This window comes from Alexandromys fortis, unplaced genomic scaffold, assembly GCF_014885135.2.
Source record: "Alexandromys fortis isolate MF-2015 unplaced genomic scaffold, M_Fortis_MF-2015_v1.1 scaffold_248, whole genome shotgun sequence".
NCBI lineage: Eukaryota > Metazoa > Chordata > Mammalia > Rodentia > Cricetidae > Alexandromys > Alexandromys fortis.
In genome coordinates this window covers 309,820-335,941 of record NW_026068118.1, presented here as the reverse complement: position 1 = coordinate 335,941, position 26,122 = coordinate 309,820, and the positions used below count along the sequence as shown (strand labels likewise).

The following is a 26,122-nucleotide window of genomic DNA, read 5'->3' as shown; positions in this document are numbered from 1 at the left end:
AGCTGAGCTATGTTCTTGCTTCTCCCCAGCGAAGCTTTATCCTTAACTCTCCCTTAATTTCCAAATGAGTAAGCAATTAGGAGTCTCCTTTAATTATTTTACTCCCCCTCCCCCACCTTCAGCACTTTTTGCCTAACCATAATTTCTTCCATTATGTGTCCCAATGTGGTCTGATGCTTCCTACACGCTCAGATCCTCCTCACCTCCCACGTGTATGTGTGTGTTAATACCCCACACTGGTTTTGCTCATTCCTTGATGATGGGAACTCCCCTACTCCAAGAAAGTTGTGTTTCTTCATTTCAGATGGCAGCCATGTCAACTGAGAAGCAAAAGACAACTTACTTGTTAGAAATTTCTGATAAGTACTCTCAATGGTCTCATTATATGTAATTTTTCTGTAGATACATTTTATTTATAGAAAAAAAAAACACGAGTCCCTATTCAGTCTAGCTAACATTGTAGATGATGGCCATTCAGGTATGTTTGCACTGCCTGGACATTTTAACTTCATCTCTGCCTCTATGAATCCCCTCCTCTGGACTTCCCTGGAAATTCATGCCAACTCCAGGAGACTTTCTGTACCTGTACACTTTCTCACTAATGCTCAATCTCATTACAAATATAACTAGAATCTTCAATTTTCCCTCTCAGAACTATGATGTGTCTCAAATTATAAAGAGGTCAAAGAAACTAATTCTCTTCTGTACTGGATGGCCCGATGCTATGGAACAAGTTAGGAAGTGGCCCCAAAGGGCACTACACAGAATGGGATCTACTGCACATATTAATAGTGACAGCATTCTGCAGGAGGACTAAATCAAATGTACAACAGCATACACAACTGTTTTGCTGTAAGGAAAACTTAGAGACGTGTACAGCTTATTTTGGAGATATTTATACTTTAGAATTATTTTTTAAAATATGAAGAGTTGCAATAATTGAAGTTGTTCTTTTCACAATCCAAACTCAACAGTGTTTAAGCATTATGTGCATAACTTGAAGTTTAACAGTCAGTTTAATGATGAAGTTATGTATTGAACCAAAGAAATATTTTAAATTATCTATGATGAAGGTATCAAAAGCCATTTATACATTATAAAAATTCAAAAAGAGCATAAATATTTTGTTGGATGGGATTGGCTATTTTCCAAAAAGAATACATGCAAACTCATTTTATCAAACTTGTGTCAAACATTCAACCTCAGTCCTGTACACGCTTATCTCGGCCACTATCACAACAGACTTCCTTAACAACCAATGTGTCATTGGCTCAAAGAAAAAGTAGTTCCCTAACAACTGAACTCCAGACTTCTCCTGTTCTGTATTGCCAAAACCTCCCAAAGGATTGTGCACAATCATGTACGTAGCATGAATTATCTCCAGACAGACAAAAGACAGCCTCCTCCAACCACAGCTCTGGACCTGATCCCAACAGCTTTGCCTTTCCTCCCACTCCCTGCATCCACCTCTCCTGCGTTTTTATGGTATTTATCTTGTAATAGTTAGAGTATCAAAAGCAAACTCTCCACCTTCAGGGTTTCTTGATAAGATTTATATAAAAATAAATAATAACCAGAAAGGGGCTTGTTTTAGATTCCATTACATGACTTCCAGGGGAACCTATGAAATAGTAAAATCAGATAAACGTTCTTTGTTCCCTCTTGGGAAAAAAAAAGAAGCGGTGATGCAGACTGGAGAGTCAGAGGAGGGTAAGCAGGTACTCCATTCTGATGTCTCCTCCTCATCATGTGCCTATCATAAACACAATCCAATTATAAGTTCTCCTGAGACAGGACACAACTCGCTCCAAATCATTACACCATGCCATCATTGCCATCATAATCTTGTAACTGGTCCAAATCATTCCCATTTGACGGCACTAAAGTATTCAGAGAGGAGGATTTAAAAACTGGCAACAGCGCTATCTCATATTCCTTAAGGGGGTGAGATAAAGACATAAAAATCAGCATGTTTCCTTCTCAGTCTTTTGGCTTGTGAGGAAAAACACTTAAATGTTCGTGTCTCTTTATCAATCACAAAAGATTCATATCTACATTTAGCAAAGAATTCCACAGTGTCCTCTAAATACATGAATAACCTGAAACATTTTTCCTTTCTGTAAAGTCTTGTGTTGTCACTAAGGTTAGAGCTTGTACGGAGTGATCACACGTGTCGAGCAAAGGCAAACTGGGGGAGTTCAAGCCGCTACCAGAAATCCACACAATGGACATGCTGCTGAGAAAACACTGGAACACATACGATTTCCTAAGGGGATGGAGCTACATTCCAAAACGGCCTGGATTTCCACATCAGATATTGATTATTTCTTATGTTTCTAAAGAACTGGAACATTTTCTGAAAAATATAAGTCTGAGGTTGAAGTTATAATTTTCAGTTTTTCTGTCTGACTATTCATAATTGAATACTTTAGTTTACTGTACTGGCGTATACAGACTGAAATAGTCAGAGAACGTTAGCATCCCCAAATCAGAATTGAATGTGACAGACTCCTAAGATCCTCATATTAACATGGAACAGTGATAATAGGAGATAATTGTTCATTATTAATAATGTGCCAGGAATTATTTAACTTGTTTAACTGATTTAGTTTGTGCATAAACTTGAGGAATATGAAACACATCACAAAATATACACAGTCTAATCATCATTTGTCACATGACTATTCTTCAATGGGGAAATACTCTTGAACATATTGTATAATTTAACAGGTAGTAACTACATTTTATTCATCTTTGTAGATCCATATATGACAAAATATCAAATATAATCATTTAACATAAGATATTACAATTTGCCCCCTGTTCTAATGAATAGTTTTGTAAACAAATTGTAAATAGTGTTATAATGAGAGTGGTATTATTGTTTCAATTCTAAGTGTATGCCTAGACTGTGATAATAACAGAAGGGAGAACAAGGCAGGGAGATTTTCTTTACTCAAGTTCACCAAATTTTTGGCACAAGTTGCTCAAAATGCTTCATTTTGATTTTTTAAAGAAATTGATTGAGGATCCATATGGCTATCTTCTCTTTTGATATTACAATTTTTAGTTTATGACACACTTTCTCTGTTTTCTTGCTTAGTCAATCGTGTGACTCACCTTAGAAGAGTTCTGTGTGCGCCTAATAACAAAGCCTACTTTTTCGGTCACTGTCTGCACCATTTTCTACTTGAAAGGAAGGGTGGATTGTTTAATCATGTAGTTCCAGTTTTTAAATATATCTTGCTGATGCTATGTCTACACTTAATTATTTGTTTAGTGATTAAATTGTTGAGAAAAGAATCCACTTTCAGGTCTATTATTAAATTATCCCATACTAAAATCTGTAAGCATTGCTATTGGATAATTTGTTTCTCCTGTAAATTCTATTGTTTTGGCTCCGTGAATTAAGCTCTCATCAGACATGCTTGTGCACTGCTAATTGTCACATCTCCCTGGTCAGCTGATCCTCTCAACACTATGAACCATATGAACCATCCCTCTTTATTTATTTCTCCCTCTCCTCCTTTGATTTTTGTTTTGTTTTTTGTTTGTTTGTTTGTTTGTTTGTTTGTTTTGAGACACTATTTCCCCGTATAACATCCTTGTCTGTCCTGGAACTCTTTTTGGAGACCAGGTTGGCCTGGAACTCAGAGGGGCTGTTTTGTTTTGTTTTGTGAGACACTGTTTCTCTGTGTAACATCCCTATCTGTCCCGGAATCTCTTCGTAGACCAGGCTGGCCTGGAACTCAGAGTCTGCCTGCCTCTGCCTCCCGAATGCTAGGATTAAAGGTGTGTGCCACCACTGCCAAGCAGTCTCTTTATTTTTAGTAATATGTTAACTGATGAGACTTTGCCTCATTAACCTAGCCAAACTAGTTATCATATAATTATTGTTTGCCTTACTTTTATTCTCTCATGTTCAAATATTGAAACTTTTTAATCTAATGCATTTTTTATACTGTGTTTTTACCTGGAAAATTTGTTGGATTTTTTTTTCAATGTTTGTACAATCAAATCATCTCTAATATGATGGCCTGAGCCTCTCAGATGCTGGAGAAGAGTTCTACCACTGAGCTATATCCCCAACTATCTTTTTACTTTTTATTTTGAAATAGGAACTTGCTAATCTTCTCAAACTGGCCTTGAAGCTGTGATCTGCCTATCTCCTAAAGCTTTGGAGCCACAGGCCTGTGCCAGCAGAAGCAGCAGGCCGGGCTTGTCCTTTGAATGGGAGGTTTACAGCACTAACAGAGTAATTACTTCAACTATTCCCTTCAAGTCTTCCAACGAGCTCCCCTTGGTAAATTCAGTTTATTATATACTTACTCTAGTAAAATTATCTGGGATTACTCAGTGACAGATTTGTCTACCCTTTTTATTGTTATATACCCAAGTATACGTATGTGCATATGTATCATAAACTTTCGACCAAGCATACAGAACAGGACTGTTAAATGCGTTCCTTCCTACTACTGTGCAGTGTGATAACGATCCATCTGCTGAACATCATCTTTCCAAACGGAAGCTCTGAATCCACTGGATTTAAGACTGGCACCTTTCTTTTCCAACTTCTGACAATCACCATTCTATTTTAATTCTTATTTTCCCTTTGAGTATTAGTCACAGCTTCTTTATTCTTTGCAAGACCAAATATAAAATCCGAGTGTGGGTTACAGAAATGCTAGGATCCACTGATTTTTCCTCCGAAGTTAGTTGTGGCTAGGGGCTTGGAGGCTGCTTGATTGGTAACTTGCTTGAGATAAAATATGTAACAGTTAGCAGCACACAAGTACATCTAATGTGATGGCTAGGTCTCTTAGTGTTTTCCTTTTCATCCTAGCTTCCTAGGTGGTGTCAAATTTCCCTATATCTTCAGTTGTCAACTACCAGTCAGTCATTCTGCAGAAGTATTTTGAGCACATTAGGCTTCCATTATCTCCTAAGAAACTGTGCACAGGAAACTAGGTTTACCATACCACAGTTATAACCATGATGGGGCGTGGGAAGGCTTTAATCAAATATTGGGTTTTTGACTATTTCAGTCATACTAACCTCACTCACTGATCTGTGGACCGTGGACAAAGTGGATGATAGCACTGAATATTTTAGAAATACTAGTCAGGCTGAACTAGATAGATAATGCCTATATCAACCATCCCTGGCACAGAATGAGACCTTTGTATATGATAATTATTATTATTATTCCTTGAACCATTCATCCAGAGGTTAGGTGACAAATACCTAATATACATCATACATTCTGCAGTATCCTGAGAATGCAACAGACACAGAGCAGACACAATTCATGCAGCTGTGTAATCCATAATCTGACGTTCAAAAAGAAACAACTGCAAGAATGGTATTCCTAATATATCTAAAAGCCTAGAGAGGTGCCAGCCACAAGACTACCTATAGAAGAGTAACTAATAGTAGAAAGGGTATTTGGTACTAACAGACATAAGGTTATGTTTCTAAAAATCAATGGGACTGATGAATTACGTTGCTTCTAATAGCAAAAACATAGAAACTTGGAGTTTTGGGGAAATCTTTTGGTCTAGATCCTGAAAACCAACCTACTGGGGTGGGCATCATGCCACATTTGTCAATATGAAGTGTTATGTATGTTCAGCCTTGAGAAAGTGTGAGAGTTAGTTAAGCTAATGAGGGTTTTGTGTTCACTGTGGTCTCTGAAGTCTTTTGAAATAGTTATCTTCATTTACTGGGCATCATATAATGCCTGAAGCAAAAGTAGATAAAGGTCTATGCACTAGTTTCTGATAAAAAAAAAAAGCTTCGTTTCATCTTCTAGAAAATGCCCTATAGTAACCATGTATGTCCTAGAGAACACTCAGTATGGACCATTTCCTAGAGAATTCCAGTACTGACCATTTCATAGAGAATTCCAATACTGGCTATGCCCAATAATGGTTATTTCCAAGAGAATGCCCAGTTCTGAACCATTTGGTAGAGAATGACTGATAATGACCATTTCCCAGACAGTTTTTTCCAGTTGTACATCTCTGACTCATTGATTGATATTCTCCATCAATGAGTTTTGAAACTCAAGCATATCCTATTACTATGATTCTGATAAATGGATAGAGTACCAAACTGTGCTCTAAATTCATATTTCTATACTCATAGATGCTCTTAGACTTCATCAGAGAAGTGTCTCTGTGCAGTGGACAATAGTTAACACAGAAACTCAAAATGGTCAAACTACAGAGCACAAGTACTAACAGACAACTCAGTCATAAGCAGGACATTTATAGTCTTCTTCTCCCATAAGGCTTAGGAACCATTCATCCCAGAAAAGGGATTGGAAAGATTATAAGGACCAGACATCAGGAAGTGCTGGGAAGAAACGGTGTCTTCCGGACATGACAGGAGCAAGAACTCATGAACTCGGAGCAGCTACTGTCAATTGTACACGATAAAGCCAGTCAACAGTCAAGAAATGAGTGACTTCCCCGTACACACTAAGGAGCTAGGGACAGTTTATGGTGCCTGGGGGAAGGCAGTAAGTTTTCTTTAAGGGTGTGGCTCCTGGGAGGTCGATTATACTCCAGTGGATGGCTCCACACCCATGAATATACGGGCAGCATGAATAATAAGTAGGTTATTTAAGAAGAAGTGTACGTAAATTCGGGAGAGGGTATGGGAGTTTGAATGGTCCTGGGAAGAGTTAGGGCAATAGTTCTCAACCTGCAAGTCAGGACCCCCTTGGGAAATTGCGTATCAGATATCCTTGATATTAGATGGTTACATTATGATTCACAACATTAGCAAGATTACAGTTAGGAAGTAGTAACAAAATAAATTTATGGTTAGGGGTCACCACAACATGAGGAACTGTATTAAAGGGTCACCACATTAGGAAGGTTGAGAGTCACTGAGTTAGGGCAAGGGGTGGGAGGTGAATGCCATCAAAATACATTTTAAGAAATTCTTGTAAGTTAATAAAAATATTTTTTTAAAAAATTACACCTTAGAAATTCAAGAGTCTTCAACTCTTTGAAGTAGGCTCTCGGTGAGATCACCCTTTCAGCTTCCTTGGACACTGACCTCAGTACCTGCAGACGCTCCGGTTTTCCTTCGCTGCTATCTGTACAGCCAATCGGGTGGTATCTGTGAAGATACCGCCTCTTCCCTGTACCTTCCAAGGTTGACTACCACTCTCTCTATATATTCAGCAGCTCCTGTTAGGTGTCTCATTCTCCCTTAGTTCTCAAACCTCACTGCCTGCCTATTATAAATTCTTCTCTGTTGGATCTCCTGCTTCTTTCTTGAGTCAAGGATGGGCTGGAACATGAAATAATGCTATTTTATTGGTCCTCTCCATATGCACCTTAACTGATAGGCTCAGTTCAGTCTTGCCTTAAGGTTATATTTAGGTTCCCTTCTGCTGGCCTAGCAAATGTTATATGAAACTGGAATGCCCCTTTCTCGAGTACATAATTGATTTATTCTCTGAGCATTGACATGTTTGAAATAAAGGTTCCTCAAAACACCTCCTGCATAGATGATATGAACTGTTGATGGAATGATCTTCTTTATAAATAAATACACANATATATAATTCCTGGGCTTATTTGTGGGTAATTAACAATTATCTGTATTATCTTTCTATAAAAAAAGAAACTCTCCTCTACCACATGTGGGTATTGTGAGCTTTGTTACCCCACAATTCCAGTTATTCCCCTTTATTTGAATACAGCATCACCACATCGTGCAATTATCCAGCACCTTTCATCTTTCAGGCTTACACCATAATGATAATAATAATGACAACTGCAGTAATAACCATTTATCCAACACTTTGTATTTAAAAAACACTTCACAATGAGCAATTAGTTATTCCACCCCAGTGAAATAGTTTGGTATCATTATAATCATCTTTCCAGAGGTGGAAACTAGTATGCAAAATAATGAATTTGTCTTAATTCATGAAAAAAAATGAACAACTTTGAGCTAAACGCAGAGCTGTAACAGTACCGACACTCATGGTGGGGCTCCCCGTGACTGGAATCCAGAGAGCGCAAGAATTCGCCTTCACTGAGAACTGCCAAGATTAATCTGTCTGGAGAGCCTACTGGATAGCTACGGTTTGGGGAATAAATGAAGGAAGTGTCAGATAATGGAATAACATTCTTAACAGCGCCAAAGGCATGAAGGTTTCACTAGTTGCTCCCAAGGAAACTTCCCCACTCTGTGTTGCCAGGAAACTACATCAAATACAGTAAGCTGCATGCTGGCATCTAGCTGTCCCAGAACACAACGGGCTTTAAGCACAAGTATTTTATCAGCACTTCCATTTCTCACCATGTGCATAGAGTCCGTCTTCAGACATTCATGGGGATATGTGATAGATATTCAAAATAGGAATTCAATAGATTTCCCTTTTATGGTTTTAAAAAGATTATATTTTAGCACAGATATTCAAGAACTATACAACAGCTACCATGTGATCAGAACTCATGTGTGTGTCTGCATGTATGTGTGAGCATGTGTGTATATGTGTTTGTGTGTGTGTGTATTGGTACCTCTTAGAATACTTTATAACTGTAAATCATTTGCTTTGAAATATTAACTTGTACTTCTAGGAAGTTAGTTCCCATGTAGTTAGCCAAACACAGCAGGATAGCATATAAAATACAGAATTTTTACTCGGGAATTGAATTCCTACAACTGAAAAGATGACTTTGGTTGTTTTGATATTTTTGATATTTTTGTAATTATATTCTATCTTAAAGCATCATTACATAATTTAAGCACTTTCTGGAAGAATTAAATACCTTTGTATATTTTAAAAGTTAATTATCAAAAATATACAAAATAACATAGAATATTTCCCAGCTATAAATTGATCTGAAAGTTCAAATGCGAAAATAAGAATGGAAATGAATTCAAAAGGAGAATCTAGCTGAAACACAAGTAAATAAGATTTTTATAAAATTAAAAACTGGCAATCTTTGGAAGGATAAAGCCTGTAAATATTAATAATGATGTGTCAATGACAGGCTGCTTAGATTAATAGGCTAAAAGAAAAAAAACTTACTCATAAAATAAATTTTGAAAAAAGAAAGCTGTAACTACAAACACTTGTCATTTGGTGAGACGTGACTGAAGCATGCCTTCCTATGTGTTCTCTGGAATTTAAACATCCCGTTTTAATTCCTCACCTACACATTGTTCTCTCTAGCTCTCATGTAAAATAATGTACTGTGAAAAGTTATGTGAGTCTGTCTTTGCCAGTTCTTTAAACATGAAAGATAATACAATGATTAAAAATAATTACTACGAAAATACCCACAGCATCCTTGGTTGGCTGCCTAAGCATTTTCTTAAGGTTTTTTTTTTTCATCAGAGAATTACTCAAATAAAGTGATTAACTTTCAAGAGCAAAATAGACAAAACCAAAATATATAAGTATGTTGATAATCCAAGATGAAAAATAGTGGCATTTTCTCAGTATTTCCTGTATTGTAGGCTTCTACACTATAGCCCATTATGGTGTAAAAGAAACACACTGCTCTCCGAAAGTTTACCTCTGTCGGGAGAACACTCACCCAGGGCTACAACGAGAAGGAGTATCTAATCCTCAAGGGCACCCCTCTAAACTGATGGGGAGATCCCCCTTAGAAGACAGTTGGGTACACATAGAGAAATAGAAGTAACCTTATACACTTTAGTCTGTTCACAGAGGGACCCATATAACCAGAGTGACAGATGAGACAGTCATAATGTTAGAGGGGGTCAAGGCAGACAAGCAACTTGATTCGGGGCTGCTCTCACCACCTGTCTTTATAGGTAAGAGCATCTGCAAGCCCTTTGGATGAATGGCAGGAATGAGAAGGGCAGCCATGTTAAGCCAGACTTCCAACTGACACGAAATAAGCTCATGGACAATGAGGAAAGCCTGGGTTTGGAGATGGGGGCTAGGTGAGAGATGCCGTGCAGGTGAAGTGAGCATGTGTTGGCAGTCTGTTGATGACAGCCATCAGGGCACACAGGTGGCTCTGGTGCTTGTTTCCTGCCAACACCATCAGCACCGGAGCACTGACTTCAGTTCTGTCCAGACACATTCGCCCCATCTGGAGTGCCATTCCTGGACCATTGAAGGGAACTGCTTAATCAAGGTCTAAAGAGAAGAATGGTAAAAAGGCTAGTGAAAGACAAGCAAGACACACTGCTGTACAGCAGGAAGCACATTCAAGAAAGCCATTCTTTGTTCCTAGAAAAATACTACCTCTCATAGCATAACTCTTCTGGGGAGATTTCCTTGACCACTCCAAAATATTGACTTCTATTTCTGCTTCATTTGCCCTATGTGTCAAATACCTTTCATTCTTCAAATGTTTATTGTATAAATAAATAATTCTAACAGTGCTTTGTTCTAAGACTCTTCACTACTTAATATCAACCAAGTACAAAAGAGGTAACCTGTGGTTTGAAGGGAAGAAGGGAGAAGAGAAAAAAATAAAAATGGGTTGAGATCAATGTGTAGGGGGAAGTTCTGGGGCCCGTCCTGGCCCATGAGCTCTGTACCCTTCCCTTTCCTCCATCACATCTGGACCCCAGGATCCACTCTCGCAGACTTCACTACCTGCAGTGCCTAGGAGCTATGCCACCAGAGATGGTTTAAATTTAAACCTCAATTTGTATGGCTTAATGGCTCTACCCTGCAGTTCTGCTCCCTGCTTAAACAAAATGCAACACCCTCTTGGTTTCTCCTGCTCTGCTGCTCTCCCAGGCTGGAGAGATGTCACTATTCCCCCAGGCCTAAGGCTGGGACATTCTACCTGCTGAGCACAGAGCAGCTGGTGAACTCACTACCAGCCAGGCTTCACTCAGCCCTGACAGACAAGCATCAATACCATACCCTACTTCCTGCAAACTGGCCTTGGTTCCTGGCTATTGGCCATTATCCTAGATTTCTCCCAGCATGCCAGACGCCTGGATACATGTGGAGGGTTACTGGTGTAGAAAATAAGGAATCAGTGTAGGGATGTATGATGTACAATAAAACGGCGAAACTAGGTAGGGATTTTGAACAATGTGGTGATACATGTACAGTGTAACTCATTCTGTATGTGGAGGAAGGGTAAGAGGACACTCCATTCTCTTGTGAATGGTTAACAGGCCATCCACGGGCTGGCCAGATAAAGGAACTCAATGTGCAAGGCTGTCAGTGTGAGTGTCATCCACAGAAGTCACAACTGGTAGCAGAGTATGTATGTACCTACATTCACACACGTGCACACACACACACACAAATAATAACCACACTAATACTACTGGTAGTAGTAATACATATTCTAGTAAAGATTTAATCCATGAACATTGACTCAACCATATTAGCACACACTTAGAGGCTCTTTGAATTGTAATTCTGGGTAACAACCCAAAGGCTGTGTGAGAGAACACTTTTCAAGTAAATTATTCAGCCTTTTAGAGAAAGCATCAAATGTTCATTAGGTTAATATCCATGGTATCATTTCAATTCAAAAGATCCACATTGGAAGGGTCCCTGGGACACTGGGGAGAATGTGGGAAATTATAATTACACTGCTAACTCTGCCACAGGGAAAGTGTACATCGATTGGGTAATCAATAATCAATATTGCACAAACAGTAGTTAACCAACAAATATTAGCTATGGAAGTGGATGACGAAATTAATCTTGTGTAGGTGGAAATTGACAGCCAGTATGTGACAGAAAATGATTATGACTTCATTCCTCTTAAGCATGGACTTGGTATTTACTCAACATGAACTGTCTTGACATACAAAATGGTCATTAGTAACAAACCAGAATTAGAAATTTTGTGCAGGTAGAACTGTTGAGCAACTTAAGAAAAGCTGCTGCTAACCTAGGACCACTAAATATTTTATTCCTATTTGGGCACACCTAGAAAGTATAAAAAATGTATAAAAAGCCAAAAGAATTTGGGGGTAGAGAAGGTCCAAAGAATGTGTCTCACTTTCATTCCAGGCGAGTGGCTCTCCATGTATTTCATCCCAGGCTGAGTGTTGAGTTTTCATTTGGCAATGCTTAACTACTCTCAACCTGGCATAGAGTCCTCAAGGATAATGTATAGAGTTGGAATATTAATACAAATAAAAGTGTTTCATAAAGAGTTTTTTATCATAGATGCAGAAATGATTGAAATGACAAACAGATAATGATGCAAAAAACATTAATTTGCACTATTAGGAATTGTCACTCAAAATATATTATGCTTCAGGTGCTTTCACAGACAAATACACAAGAAAATAGAAAATCCTGTAGACAACACCCTGGACAGTTTCAATCATGAGGCTCTGCTTCATGTTAGTTACTATAGAAATGGAACAGACATTATCTAAAGCCACAGGTTATAAAGTTTGTTCTTGTTTATTATATAATCTCCTGATGGATCTGAGAAATTAGTTCTTTAATTCTAGTGGTTTCTTCCTACTAATATACTTTTCCATAAGAGTTAAGGCTGTGCATGATGACTTCTATTGTATTACACATTCCAAAATACCGGTGTGTAGAACCTTATGCATACAAGACATCCTTATTGCAGGTGACTGAGCATGGACTGTAATGTTTTCAAAGACTGATTGACTTTCAGACGCAAGGAAAGACCTATGAACCTGAGCATAACCCAAGGGTAGCATAAGACGGTAATGGACTCATGCTCCCCAGATTTGCTTTTTTCTATCTATGGTCAGACTCTACGAATACCAGGGAAATGAACGAGAGGAGGCAAATACATGCAGTGATGTAGATGATGCTTTTCTTAACTTATTTTCAAGAGTCTCAATCTGCTTTGATAAGCTGAAAGGACACATAATGCTTGTTCTTCATTGGATAATTGGAAGCTCTTAATTACAAACAGCAATGAGAGGATCTCAAAGATTTGTTATAGGAAAGTCAAAATCCAGTGCAGAGAGCTCAGAATGTTCCTTATGTTTCATTTTTGAATAAAACATTCCAAACATCAAGTTTGTACTTGAAAACAATTTTGGCAATTCCAGAAGTATATGAATGAATTTAAAATTATTGATAACCTGTTTTAATGCAAAAACAGTACTGTCTTAAAAACTTGTAATTTGCCTTTACGATATCTCTGAGTTCCTAGATTTACAGTTCAGAAACTGTAAATCGTGATGAATTTGGCAGGCATGTAGAAAAAGACAATAAAACTTATACATTTGGGACACAGAAAATTGAGTCTGTCTATTTTTTCGATGACTACACAACTAAATGTCATACTATTGCTTAGATGTACCTTCTACACTAGGCTAGAAGAGCCATAAAAAGTGTAAAGCCAGTCTCTAGAGCCAATTATTTTTCCTCATACCAGCCATGCACATGAACATTTAAACAAAGCCACTTGAGAGCAGAAAAGTGATCGTTATGGCAGGTGTATACATGCAGCTCATTGCTCACTCAACCTTCTCTCCTCTTCCTCTACAGTAATCAGAATAATTGTTTTTGATGAGCATATTGCTCCCTAAAACCAAAAATTGCTAGGAATGAATATCTTACCAAAGTCAGTATAATGTGATATTTAAGGGAAATCTGCTTAAAGATAAAAGAAAATCGACTCATCCCTGAAGATAACTTTTAACAGTTTCTGCCTTTTTTTATCCATCCTTGTCCACACTTTATTTATGATAGCTTCCAGCACCAGCACCAGCAGTGTTTAAAACCTTGGGGTATTGAAACAGAAAGCTAGGAGAGGAGAACAGAAAAGTGTTTAAAGCTTGATGATACCATGGATTACTGTGCAACCCATCCAGGGTATCTGCAGCATGTGTTTATGGGAAACACAAATGCATCTCTAATCTTTAAAGTATAAGTGTTTGGGGGCTCTTCTCCATTATGAGTAGCTAAAGCAATTTTAACTAATAAAATTGGTTGACTCGTTCTTTAAAAATAATTAAAAGCAATAAATGAATCATCTAACTAATTTGTTGCCACGAGTTGATAAATGTACTCGTGCAAACTCCATTTTAAAATTACACTTTACCTATTAGTCAGGTCTCCTAAAATACTGGTGGGTCTTGGAAGAAAATCACTCCTATGGGCAATTTGTCTGAAGAATGTTTCTTCATACACTGTACTGGGTGGGAGCGCAGGGAATAATCAAGATTCCAAGCCCTAAGGAAAATTGTCCCTTCTGAGTCTCTAAAACTACAGTAAAATGTACAATGAAAAAATAATTCTGTAGAGTTTATTTTTAAAAATAATTTGTGGAAGACAAAATAAACAGTTATTAATCCCCTACTCTTCTATCTCATAGCAGACATTCTTGCTAAATCATCACAACACTTTAGAAAGGGAATGCCACTCGGGTTGTATTTTGGGGAAGGCATGGGGTGTTAAGTAGCTCTTTCATCCTGTTTACACAATACCCAACTTCAATCCCACACTTTCGCGTGCTAATATAGGACATGCACGGACATGTGACAGAATGGGCAGCATTTTCAACTTTAAAGAGTTTTTTCATCATTCCAAATTCAAAAGGTTCCATTAAAATTGAACAATGATATTTTTATTTCTAAGGCCAGGACATATTTAAGAGCCTTAAAGCAATGCACAGCCCTACCTACTCCCTGCCAACTATGTGAGAAAGAAAACCAATACCAAAACAGGGAGGAGGGAGGGGATGTGGGGAAAGAGAGAGACTAAGCCAATACTGAACATCTGGATCTACTGTGACAATGACCCTACCCTAACAGTCTCTCCCCGGCATAGTAGACATACTGCACCTACAAAAGCATTCTTATTCCCAACCTGGAAAAAACAAACATAGTTGCTGCGGATTCTAGCATATAAAATTCTGCAGTGTGGGAATCTCTCCCTCTTCTTTCACTTTGAAGACTTTCGCTTTCTTCTCTGACCTAACACAAAAAGTAAAGCATCAAAAGTCATTTCTCTTGTAGTTTTCCAAAGAAGTGGATGAGATATTAAGATCTCTAGGCACAATGTCATGAAAAGCAACACCAAGCAATTATGATTAAAAAGAAAAGAAGACGGAGCCTCCAAACATGCTGGCATCTTAGCATTCATATGAGCACCAACGCTCGTCTTCTATGTGTGTGCTCATGTCAAGAGATGATAGCCTCTGTGTGTGTCCCTTACATCAGAGATGACAAGAAGAAGAAACAGCTAAGAGTAATTCTTCAAACCAGAGCATTTCCACTACAAATATTTTCTGGGATGTTAGTTTTGCAGTTAGTAACTATAGAAAAATTAGCTTGCTGTAAGTATCAGAGAGCTTGCTAATCATCTTCTCGTTAATGTAACAAAAATGCATTTGAATGAAGTTAAGTCAAGTTCAGGACTTACCACCTCCTCCTCCAAGAAGACTGGCATTTGCTGTTAAGGAAAAGAAAAGAAATTGTACTTTAAAACATAGGAGACACAGTGTAGCAGAATAGTTGAAACAGAAACTAGTAATGATCATGTATCTTACTTGAAGACATATATAGAAAATATGAATTTTCATACAAAGACGTTATCACTGAAAATTAATGTTTCCCTACTTTATCTCCTTTTTCTCTTCAAATACTTCAAATACTTACATTCATATATTTCCTTGTAACCAAGTTAAGTACACACACACACATATATATATACATATGTATACATATGTATATATATGTGTGTGTGTGTATATATATATAGCTATGTTCATATATTTCCTACTAACCATATACAGGGCTATGTTCATATATTCCCTTGTAATCAATTTAAGTACACACACACACACACACACACACACACACACACACACACATATATATATGGCTATGCTATGTTCATACATTTCCTTGTAACCAAGTTACAAGTACACACACACACACACACACACACACACACACACACATATGTCTATGATCACCTGTTTCCTTGTAACCAAGTTAAGCACATATTGAAAGTCTTTTATTCCTCATCTATATCTAAATTGATCTTCTGAGTTTTCCATTTTATAAAATGTAGATACAACAAAACTACTTAGGCAATTTCAGTGATTTCAATGGACAATGTAACAAGAAAATATAATGATAATTTAAGTTAAATTAAACATCATCAAACAAAACAATCTCTAGAAATTTTGCTGCAATAAGAAGTCAAACTTTTACTAAAGCAACAGGTTTATTTTTTTGTATAGACTCTATTTTGGAAAACGATAGAAACGTTAAATAGTGATATGTGAATTCTCACCTATTTATTCAGAAATTTAGCCTGTATATTCCTGGAAGGCGAATAAATATAAGATAATTCCAAGGAATTTATATCATCCACTTTAAGGCTAAGGGGATACAGTGAGAGAGGGGAAAGAAAGAGTACAAGAGCCAGAAGGGAGAGAGACAGGCTGAGAAATGCTATTTTTTAGGCAAGACAGAGACATTGCAATCATGAACCCACAACTGCAGGTGTCTGCTCTATATCTGAACAAGAAGGGACAGGCAGCATGGATGGAGAAAGGGTCCTCAGTGGCGATATCCTTCAGTAATGAAACACTCATGCACAGAGTCCGGCAGATGGGCAGTCATTAGTGTCAGTTGTGAGCCCACTAATGACCTCAGCACTCTGGTAGAGAGTTCCATCCAGTGGTCATATAGATGTCCCTGGTTAAACTAAATGGGTCACACATAAAACCTGAAGTCCAGAACCCATGGAAGAGCTTGGGAGAGAAAAGGAGGGTGATAGGGATGGGGGAAAGATAGAAAAGGTCCACACAGAGTAATCAGAATGCATTGTATACACATAAGAAATAGTCAAAGGACAAAATCGATAAAAAGAAAAAAATTTAAAATACAGTTGGGCTGCACTCAGGAAGTAAAATTGTTTAACAGCTGTGTTGCAGACAAATGGATGCAGTATTAAACAGTGCTATGCTTATATTTATTCAAACAAAGACCTTAAGGTTGTCCACTCTCTCCATATCTATTCAATATAGTTCTTGAGGTCCTAGCTAGAGCAATAAGACAACAAAAGGAGATCAAGGGGATACAAATCAGAAAATAAGTCAAACACTCACTATGTGCTGATGATATGATAGTTTACAGAAGTGACCCCAAAAATCCTACCAAAAAAACTTGTACAACTTTCAGTAATGTATCAGGATGCAAGATTGACTCAGAAAAATCAGTAGCCCTCCTTTACACAGATGATAAATGGACTGAGAAAGAAATCAGAGAAACATCACCCTTCACGATAGCCACAAATAGCATAAAATATCACAAAGTAACTCTAGCCAAAAAAGTGGAAGACCTGCATGACAAGAACTTTAAATCTTTAAAGAAAGAAATTGAAGAAGACACCAGAAAATGGAAAGACCTCCCATGCTCTTGGATAGGTAGAATTAACATAGGTAAAAATGGCAATCTTACAAAAGCAATCTACAGATTCAATGCAATGCCCATCAAAAATCCCAGCAAAATTCTTCAAAGACCTCAAAAGAACAGTACTCAACCTCATATGGAAAAGAAAAAAAAATCCCAGGATTGCCTAAAAATAAGAATAAAATGAAGGAATATTGTAAAAAAATGTCTGATACTTAAACAACTGCTTAAATTCATTCTTTACAGTAAATGTATTCATTCTATGTATCTCATTATTATTTAGAATCAGGGGTAGGGTACAGGCACACACTTGTGTTGGTCAATGTACAATTTGAGATCATTGGTTGTCTCTTTCCACTGCGTGAGTCTCTATAATCAAATTCAGGTAGTAGCCTAGACTGTGCGCATCTCTTTCCACTGAACCATCTCACCGGCATTTCCTTTTAAATGTTTATTTATTTGTTTACTTATTTATTTATGTATATAAGTATAACACCTGCATGTAGGTCTGCACATCAATTGCATGCCTGATACACAAGGAAGCCAGAAGAGGGTGTCAGATTCTCTGAGGCTGGAGACACAAGCAGTTTCTACCATTTGAGGGCTGAGAACTAATCAGGTCCTCTGGAAGAGCAGTCAGTACTCTTACCCAGTGAGCCATTTCTCCAGCCCCAGTAGCATAAGAAAAAAAAAAAAAAAACTTGAATGCTTCTTGAAGTTCATGAGTCTGAAAGAATGCAGTCTTATCTCCACAGTATTTATTTGTTTTCTAGATTCATTTCTATCTCGCCCTAAACTATCTTGTCAAACGAGCAACAGGCTGGGAGACTAGTCTCTAAACACTGATCAAACGTGTTTGCGCAGGGCTTTTGTTTGCTTTTCATCGTATTATACAGGAAATTACACTTGTTTTCATCTGAACAGAATCCGGACCACCTAGCTCTGTATATTTATTCTGATTTCTTATTACAATAGAGCACATGAGATGTCAAAATTATTGTGGGCAGCAACTTTCTCAGGAGCTCTGCTTAGAATACCAATTTCATTCACGACATGCTATTACCAAAGGAATGCTGTCTTTATAATGGCACAGATTTTATTTTCTATACTTTGAAGCTCAAAGTAGGAAGTGCTTTAAAAAATTAAAATCCCAAGCACGTGTCTGACTCTAGAACACTTCATGTCAGGAGTGACCACCACTGACAGCTGTGGAAATACACGCCACACAGACAAATGCAACCATCAGTTTGGCAACAGCCTTGGGTTCACACTTCACTAGATTTACACCTTCCAAACAAATTCTACAGAATGCCAGAGGTTAGGGACAGCAGTATGACTGCCTGCTTTGAAGTTGACAAAGAGAAAATTAAGAGTAGGCTTAAGTGCTTCACATGTAGAAAACAGGCAGAGACACATAAGGAATACTTTCCATTTCATTCTTCCTGCAGAAGTCAAAGGAACCACTGCTTATCCCAGGGTCTGTGTTGTAGAAACTGGAACTCACCTTGAAGCCAAAGGTACAACACAAAATTTGTTTCAATAAAACCAGCCAATACTTTAAAAAAAAAAAGACTACTCATCGGGTGGCGGTGGCTCACACCTTTAATACCAGCACTAGGGAGGCAGAGGTAGGCGGATCTCTGTGAGTTCTAGGCCAGCCTGGACTACAAGAGTTAGTTCCAGGACAGACTCCAAAGCTACAGAGAAAAACCATATCGAAAAAAAAAAAAACCCTACTGCACAGTTCCCTTGTTTCTTATTATATCTTCCTTATAATAATATATACCTTCAATTTCTCTGTGCAGTGAAAGTTTTGAAGGATTTCTTTTATATCACACTGTAATTTAAGTAAATAAGTCAAAGAATACTTCTCAGTTATAGCAATGGATGAAAAGATTGAAACACAAAGCACTTCCAAAGGAAACGATATGGGACTAGTGGGCTTCCTTTCAACAATTTTGAAGTTGAAAAATCCATGAAGGCAGAGGTCACATTTGTTGGAATCAGCAAACGATGCGTGATTCATGACACCATGTATTGGATAAATATTTATTAAATGTGTAGTAGAATGAATGGAAGATGAGGGAATGGGAGAATGAGACAATAAAGCACATTTTGGGGAAAAACCAGAGGGCCACAGTTTTGTATCTGAGTGCAACTATGTTAGGATGGAGCCAAGCGAAGTTAGATCCAAAGCTGGAGTCTCTTCATTGACCTTGAGCAAGTTCTCAAAGTCCAATTGATCAGCTAAGCTCTGAGAGTCTCTGTTTGCTCATCAATGGTTTGATAAAAATAACAGCCATGTTGCAGCTTCGTGCCGAAGAGTGAGAGTGGTGAGCTAAGTGACTGGCACCCTGGCATCTGACATGCCAAAGCTTCTTTCTATATGGTCACCTCCTTAAGCTGGGATCGCTAATACACTGCAATCTGACCCATATCATTAAAAGCATCACGAACTAGCCTAAACTCTTGCAAAGTAATGGGCCATTCCATATCAAGAACTGCATTGCCCTAGCCACACTATAACCTGCTCTGCTCTACGCTGTCACTAGGGTTGGTAGAGGAAGGTAGGACTTCGAGCGAAGAAGAGACCTTTATAGATTTCTTTTGATATTTTTATTGTTATTTATTTATTTAAATAGCATATTTTTATTTATTTTACATACCAACCAGTTTCCCCTCCCTTCTCTCTTCTGGTTCCCTCCATTGCCCCATCCGCCCCTCCCCCCCCTTCCTAAGTTCTATCTTTGAGGCAAGGTTCTTTAAAGATCCAGTTCTCAAAGAGTGGATATCAGTATTTCTCATATTTTAACGGTTTTCTTTCTTTCTTTCTTTCAGCTTATGCTGATTTCATTTAAAAAGACATATGATATCTTATGCCCCCCGCATCACTTTGCGAAGTCCATTTTCTGTGTGCCTCCTCTTACTTTGGCTCTTGCTGGGTTTAGCCATGGGTGCCCTGGCATGAGATGGTGAGTTAAGAGAGAGTGCCTGGCTCACTTTTTGAAGGCTGACTGTGAGCGGATTATGCCCCTTAAACGAAGGCTACTGCTCTAGTCAGAGCTCTTCGGTTTACACCAAGCCTTTCTCTCTTTTGGGTTCTGACAACCTGTGCCTTCCCCCAGCTCTCTGGCCTGGAGTGGCAACAGCCATGTTGTTGGTAGCCCTTGGTTCTAAACAATTCCTTAAGGTTCTCCACATGGACACCTGATGCCAACTCTTAGACCTAACCTCTTTATAAATAAGCCCTCTTTTGAGTTATCCTAATTGGATGGTTTGATTTGAATTATCTTGGGACCTTGATTTAATGTGTATTCTTCATACAGACTGGGTACTACTGGTGGCTAGCCAGCACCATATCCAGTCACGGACTCTCTTACTTTAGGTTGTATAAGGCTTCATCCATTCCCTAAGCAATATAGGAAGCTTTTCCTACCTAATATATAAGCATATTAATATTACTATTTTTAATTAATTTTAATTACTATTTTAATTAATATGTATTAACATTAAAATATATAATTACATCATAACATGTTAGAGGGTTGAGTATATTCTTTCACAAAAGATACATGAAAGAGCAAATAGATTAAAGAAACCAAACTCCTCTTATGTTCCGTTCTGGTCAACACTTTCTCTGGTCAAAGAAAATATAGACATTTAGGTGAAATCTCTATGTATCATTACAAAATAAAACTGCCACAAACATCATTTTCTCATTCATGACTATGTCATAACTCAAAAAGACAGCATATATCAATATAATGTTTAAGAATTTGTATAACATTAAGGATATGGTAGTGTGCACCTTTAAACCTAGCACTCAAGAGACAGAGAAAGGTGGATCTCTGGGAATTTGAGACTAAATCAGGTCTACATAACAAATTCTAGGCCAGCTAGGACTAAAAAGTGAGACCTTGCTTCATATTAATGTCTACATAAAATCATTCCTATTATATAGCTACTTAGTAATATTTTTCTATTACATATGAACAGTGCATTTATAAATATACTATTATTTGCATATCTACATATTAATTTTATAGAATGAATCCTTCAAAATGTTTATGGTCACAAGGCATATACATTTTTCAAATTTAAATGTTTAATTAATTATTAAAGTGTAAATATTCATATATGTGCTCAAATTAGTCAAAATTTATCATAAACAATGTAACTTTAGGGGCACTGAAACATTGGTATTAGCTTATGACCACCAATAAGTAATCTAAAACAAAGTGTTTTGTTATGTGAATGAGGTTGCCTTTGACTTAAACACATCAGTAAAGTATCCAATTATACAAAATAAATTCGGATTCACCTCCCAAGTACCAAAAGAGTCTGTTATCTGTTTGCTTGCTTGCTTATTGTGTGAGAGGGTAATTGTGTATATGGTGTGGTGGGCGGGGGGGGGGGCATGCTACAGGGCTCACGTGGAGAGCACAGGACCATTTGTGGAGTCAGTGTCTCCTTCTGTCTTGTGTTTCATGATTCAAGCTTAGATCATTGGGTAACAAGGTCTTTCCCCCTCCAACTCATTTCACCAGCCCAAAAGGGTCTGTTTGTAAAACCAAGGCAGCTTACTTGCAGGTTTGTGTTTACTAGATAGAAACTAAAAAACAGGTCTTGAATTTCAAAGCAAACTGGAGACTTGAAAAAAAAAATAAGTAAAGAATTTCTACTGCTCTCTAAGAAAATTCACTATGAAATTAAACTATACTTCGGGAGCTCAACAATGAATTTCAGAAGCTATTAACTTATTAAAAAGATCTGGAGTGTTGATTAAAGAAAACAAAGAAACATAAGAATGCTTCAGCTCAGTAAGGGTTTCAAAGCTAAATATCTTGCTCCCATGATAATTGTGACCTTTCTGTTTCCTTTAACTTAAACCCAGCATTTGAACACATCCCTGTGTGCTACAAATCACTGGGTAGCCCTTTCTTTTACACAGGTGCAGCAGAAAGCTGAAGAAAGATGCACTGTTTTGGCTAAGAGTAATCATCAGATAATCACTCAAATTTGTAATTGTAGCCCAAACCCTCACCACTACAGAAATAGCTTGCATTCGTTGTTTTATTAGATGCCTAATACATTCCTAATTAGTTTAGTGCCCCCAAGAAGCTGACCAGGTAGATACTGTTTATTGTTCATTATTTTCTTGATAAACAGGAAAGTTGATTCCCGTGTATACTATAAAATATTGGTGCTGTTATGTGAAATTATGTAATATTACTCCCATGTTTACAGTCTTAAGCAAATTTGCAATTTCCCATTGCTCAGAAATGGCAGAATAAGGATTAGAATAGAAGACATATAATTCAGATTTCTGTCTTTTTCTATTTATTATTAACTGGCTAGTCCATGAGGACATTCTCCAAGAAGATCAATTCTACTTACACTAAATTCAATAGATTTTGTTCCTGCTTTCCCGATCTAAACACATCATTTTAAAGCCACATTCATTTTCCAGTTTCTTGAAATCTTTCTGCATAATTGCATAAGTAAAATGTGCTAGGCCATCAAGGAGCTGAGCTGGCTTGCTCACCCAATATAATACATCACACAATTCTGAACTAGCCACATGCAGCAAATTTGGCTTGTGATATAATCAACTTACCCAAATGTTAAATAAGACCATATATGACTCATTTCCATCAGAAAGTCTGAGTCACCATTCACTGGACAAGGTCACATACATTTAAGTAAGCTTCTCCAGGTGGAACACAAGACCATTGTCAGAGCCAATCAATCAACAAATAAATCATGACAATGATCTAAGCATCTATTATTTATTGAGCAGTTATTATGACTTTATCTGTCTGGCATCATCCCCAAAGTGATTTTGTAAACCTACAACAAATGAGGAAACTGAGGCTGTCATAAGACTAAACTTATTTGCTCACGGTCATGGGTTGGAAGCTCAATACCCATGTTTATAACATTTCAGCCAAAATCTAGTACACCAGATTATCTATCAAGGAACTACACTTCTCTCAAGTGATTTTCAAAATAAAGAAAAATTCAATGATTATAATACCAATATTAAATGTAATATAACTGATTTTTAATCTAATTAGATTGTGAAAAACAGAAAGCATTTGCATGTGTAATGTGAATTAAAATTATAAAAATATTTTATGCTTTCCCCATATTATCTCCTAACATTTTTATATCAATCCACAATCCAAATTTCCAAGAAGTTATAATTACTTATAAGGCAAAACTCATTTGAAAAATTTAGTTTATATTATGATAACATAGCCAAAAGTATTCTGAATGCTGAAAAAAATTATGACTTAAGTAATATAAACAATTAATATATATACACACATTTATATATATTGCTATCAAGAAAATGAAACTGAATAAACTAAGATTTTATTTTACTTTTATTACTTTTACCTGGCACATAAAGACTGAACATGTGGAGCAATGTGATATTTTCATGTATGTATACATTGCAATGTTAAAATCAGGATAAAAATATATATAACCTCAAACATTTATCATTTTGTTAAGTGTATCTATTTTTTAGAATTTTTTTTCTGGCTCCCAGAAAGACACAACTTATCATTCTTAGATGCTTACAGTGAAATACACAAATAAAATCCACTGTGCTTTCTGTCTCCTGTACTTCTCATCCTTGTATTTGGGGCTATCAAGTAATAAAATTTTTTGTTAACTGTAGCTAGCAAAACTCATAGTAACAAACTTTCCTATTTCTAAATTACACAAATTGAGCATATATATTTACTTATTAATAATAAAATATAAATTTTAAGATTGTAAGTATGTTTATGTCAGGTATAAATTTTAACAACTCTCATCTGAAACATTAAAAAAATCTAACTTTACAAACAGCAAATTTAGTCATTTATCAGCAAAGACCCTCTTTGTTCTGTGCTCTGGAGACAAAATATAATTTGCATTTTCTGGATATCAAAAAATAGTAATTACTTTTCCTTATTACGGCTCATCAGGCCAGCTGTGGATTCTATAATAGAAATTAGTTTTATTCTGGTGCTTTGAAAAGCACTGATATTAATCTCAGACAAACGTATTATCATTGGTGAGAAGCTGATTACTGACTACTGAGCCTTTTTAAAAATTATTATTATTATTTCATAATTCTCCCAGGATAACTAAGTAGTACTTACTAAAAATACTTTCAACTATAAGTCACTTTGAAATATCCAAACATCAGAAGGAAAATGGGAGCAACAACAGCTAACCATTTTAAATCTTTACCCCATATTCTATGGACATAATGGATTTGGTGCTAACCAAAGAAAGCATGGACCCCTAATTTCACCAGTAGTTTCTAATTGAGGCAGGGTTATGTATACTTCATTTTTTATCACACAGAATTATAAAATATAGTACTCAGTTGTTGCCTCAGCAGTTAAAAACACTTGCTGCTATTATACAGGGCCTCTCACCCACATCAGGCTGATCACAACCACCTATAACTCCAGTTCCAGGGGACCCAATTTCCTAATCTGGCTTCCACAGATAACCAGGAACACACATGGTACATATACATATAAACAGGTATTTACTCACATAGATAAAAATAAATATAATTAAACCATATGTATATGTTATATATGTCACACATATTATATATGTTACATATACAATATAATCTATACTATGATTTAATTATTTAACAACTATTTGTTAAGTAACTACTCTATATGGCTAGAATACCTACTGGAAATACATAGCTAAATAAAACATTATGTCAAATAACTGTAACAATCTACTAATTGTTATTTTGAAACACAATAGATAAATTTAGTAGGGGGCTGAGAAGATGGCTCTCAGGAGGTAGGGGGCTTGCTTCGTTAGAGCAAAGACCTAAGATCAGATGCCCGGCAGCTACATAAGAGCCCATCATAGCACCCAACAAAGCAGTAGAGCAATAGAAGGCATCCCAATTAGCCTCGTCTACCCCACAGCTGTACAACAGTTCCATTGGCAGCAGGGAGTGAGGCAACAGCATCAGTAGGAAACATCTCTCAGGAGCCACTGAAGATAAGCCAGCAAGCTTACAAGGCAAGTGTCATCCTGCCGTGCTGGAAACGAACCTCCTCCTCCTCCTCTGGGAGACATAGGATCACACAGGCAAAGAGGACCTGACATCTAACATCTCCTGACAGGGGAACTCATAGGTATGAGCCCTTCCTACACCAAGAGACTCCAACACCTTGTGGAGGGGGACCTGAAATAAAGACTTTGTTACAAGTACCCAGCCCTACAAAGAATTTCTCTTCCCCACAGATGGGGAACACATAGTTTCAGCAAGTTTCTGGCCTCAGACATCATTCCTTTCCCAGCACACCCAAGAATCGACTCCTCTACCAAGAGATAGCAAAAGGGCAGAGATGTTGGAAAAGAAAGTATCCTGGCCATAAAAGAAGCCAAGCCACAAAGCACTCTCCATCTCTCCAGCCTACCAGCTTAAGTCTTGCTCTTCCCAACCAGAGTCACCAGGACACTTGACCTAGGGAATATTGGCTGGCTCCTCAAGCAGCACCAGGAGGAAACAGTGGAACTGGAGTATACCAGATACACAAAGACTATCTTTTTTAAAAAAGCCCGCAGCTATCCTGTTAATTAAATTGTCATTAGAACCACATTCAACTGGAGTAGGTCAGAGCCATGAGTGAAGCCTCAGTGAACAGTCACTGGAGGACTTCCAGGAGAATAAGTCTTCTAAGCTAAACAGAGCCTCGGGATTGGTGTGGTACTGGAAAGATCCCACAAG

The 26,122-nt window shown here is 37.3% G+C and overlaps 1 protein-coding gene across 1 annotated transcript in view; it reads right to left on the bottom strand.

Annotated features, from left to right (window-relative positions):
- The window catches only part of LOC126490199 (ADP-ribose glycohydrolase MACROD2-like), a 1,491,479-nt gene that overhangs the window by 1,425,781 nt on the left and 39,576 nt on the right, over window positions 1–26,122 (bottom strand). The window contains exon 3 of the mRNA XM_050124928.1: window positions 15,350–15,379. Coding sequence (XP_049980885.1) covers window positions 15,350–15,379 — 30 coding nt within the window. The remainder of the gene's footprint in view (window positions 1–15,349; window positions 15,380–26,122) is intronic.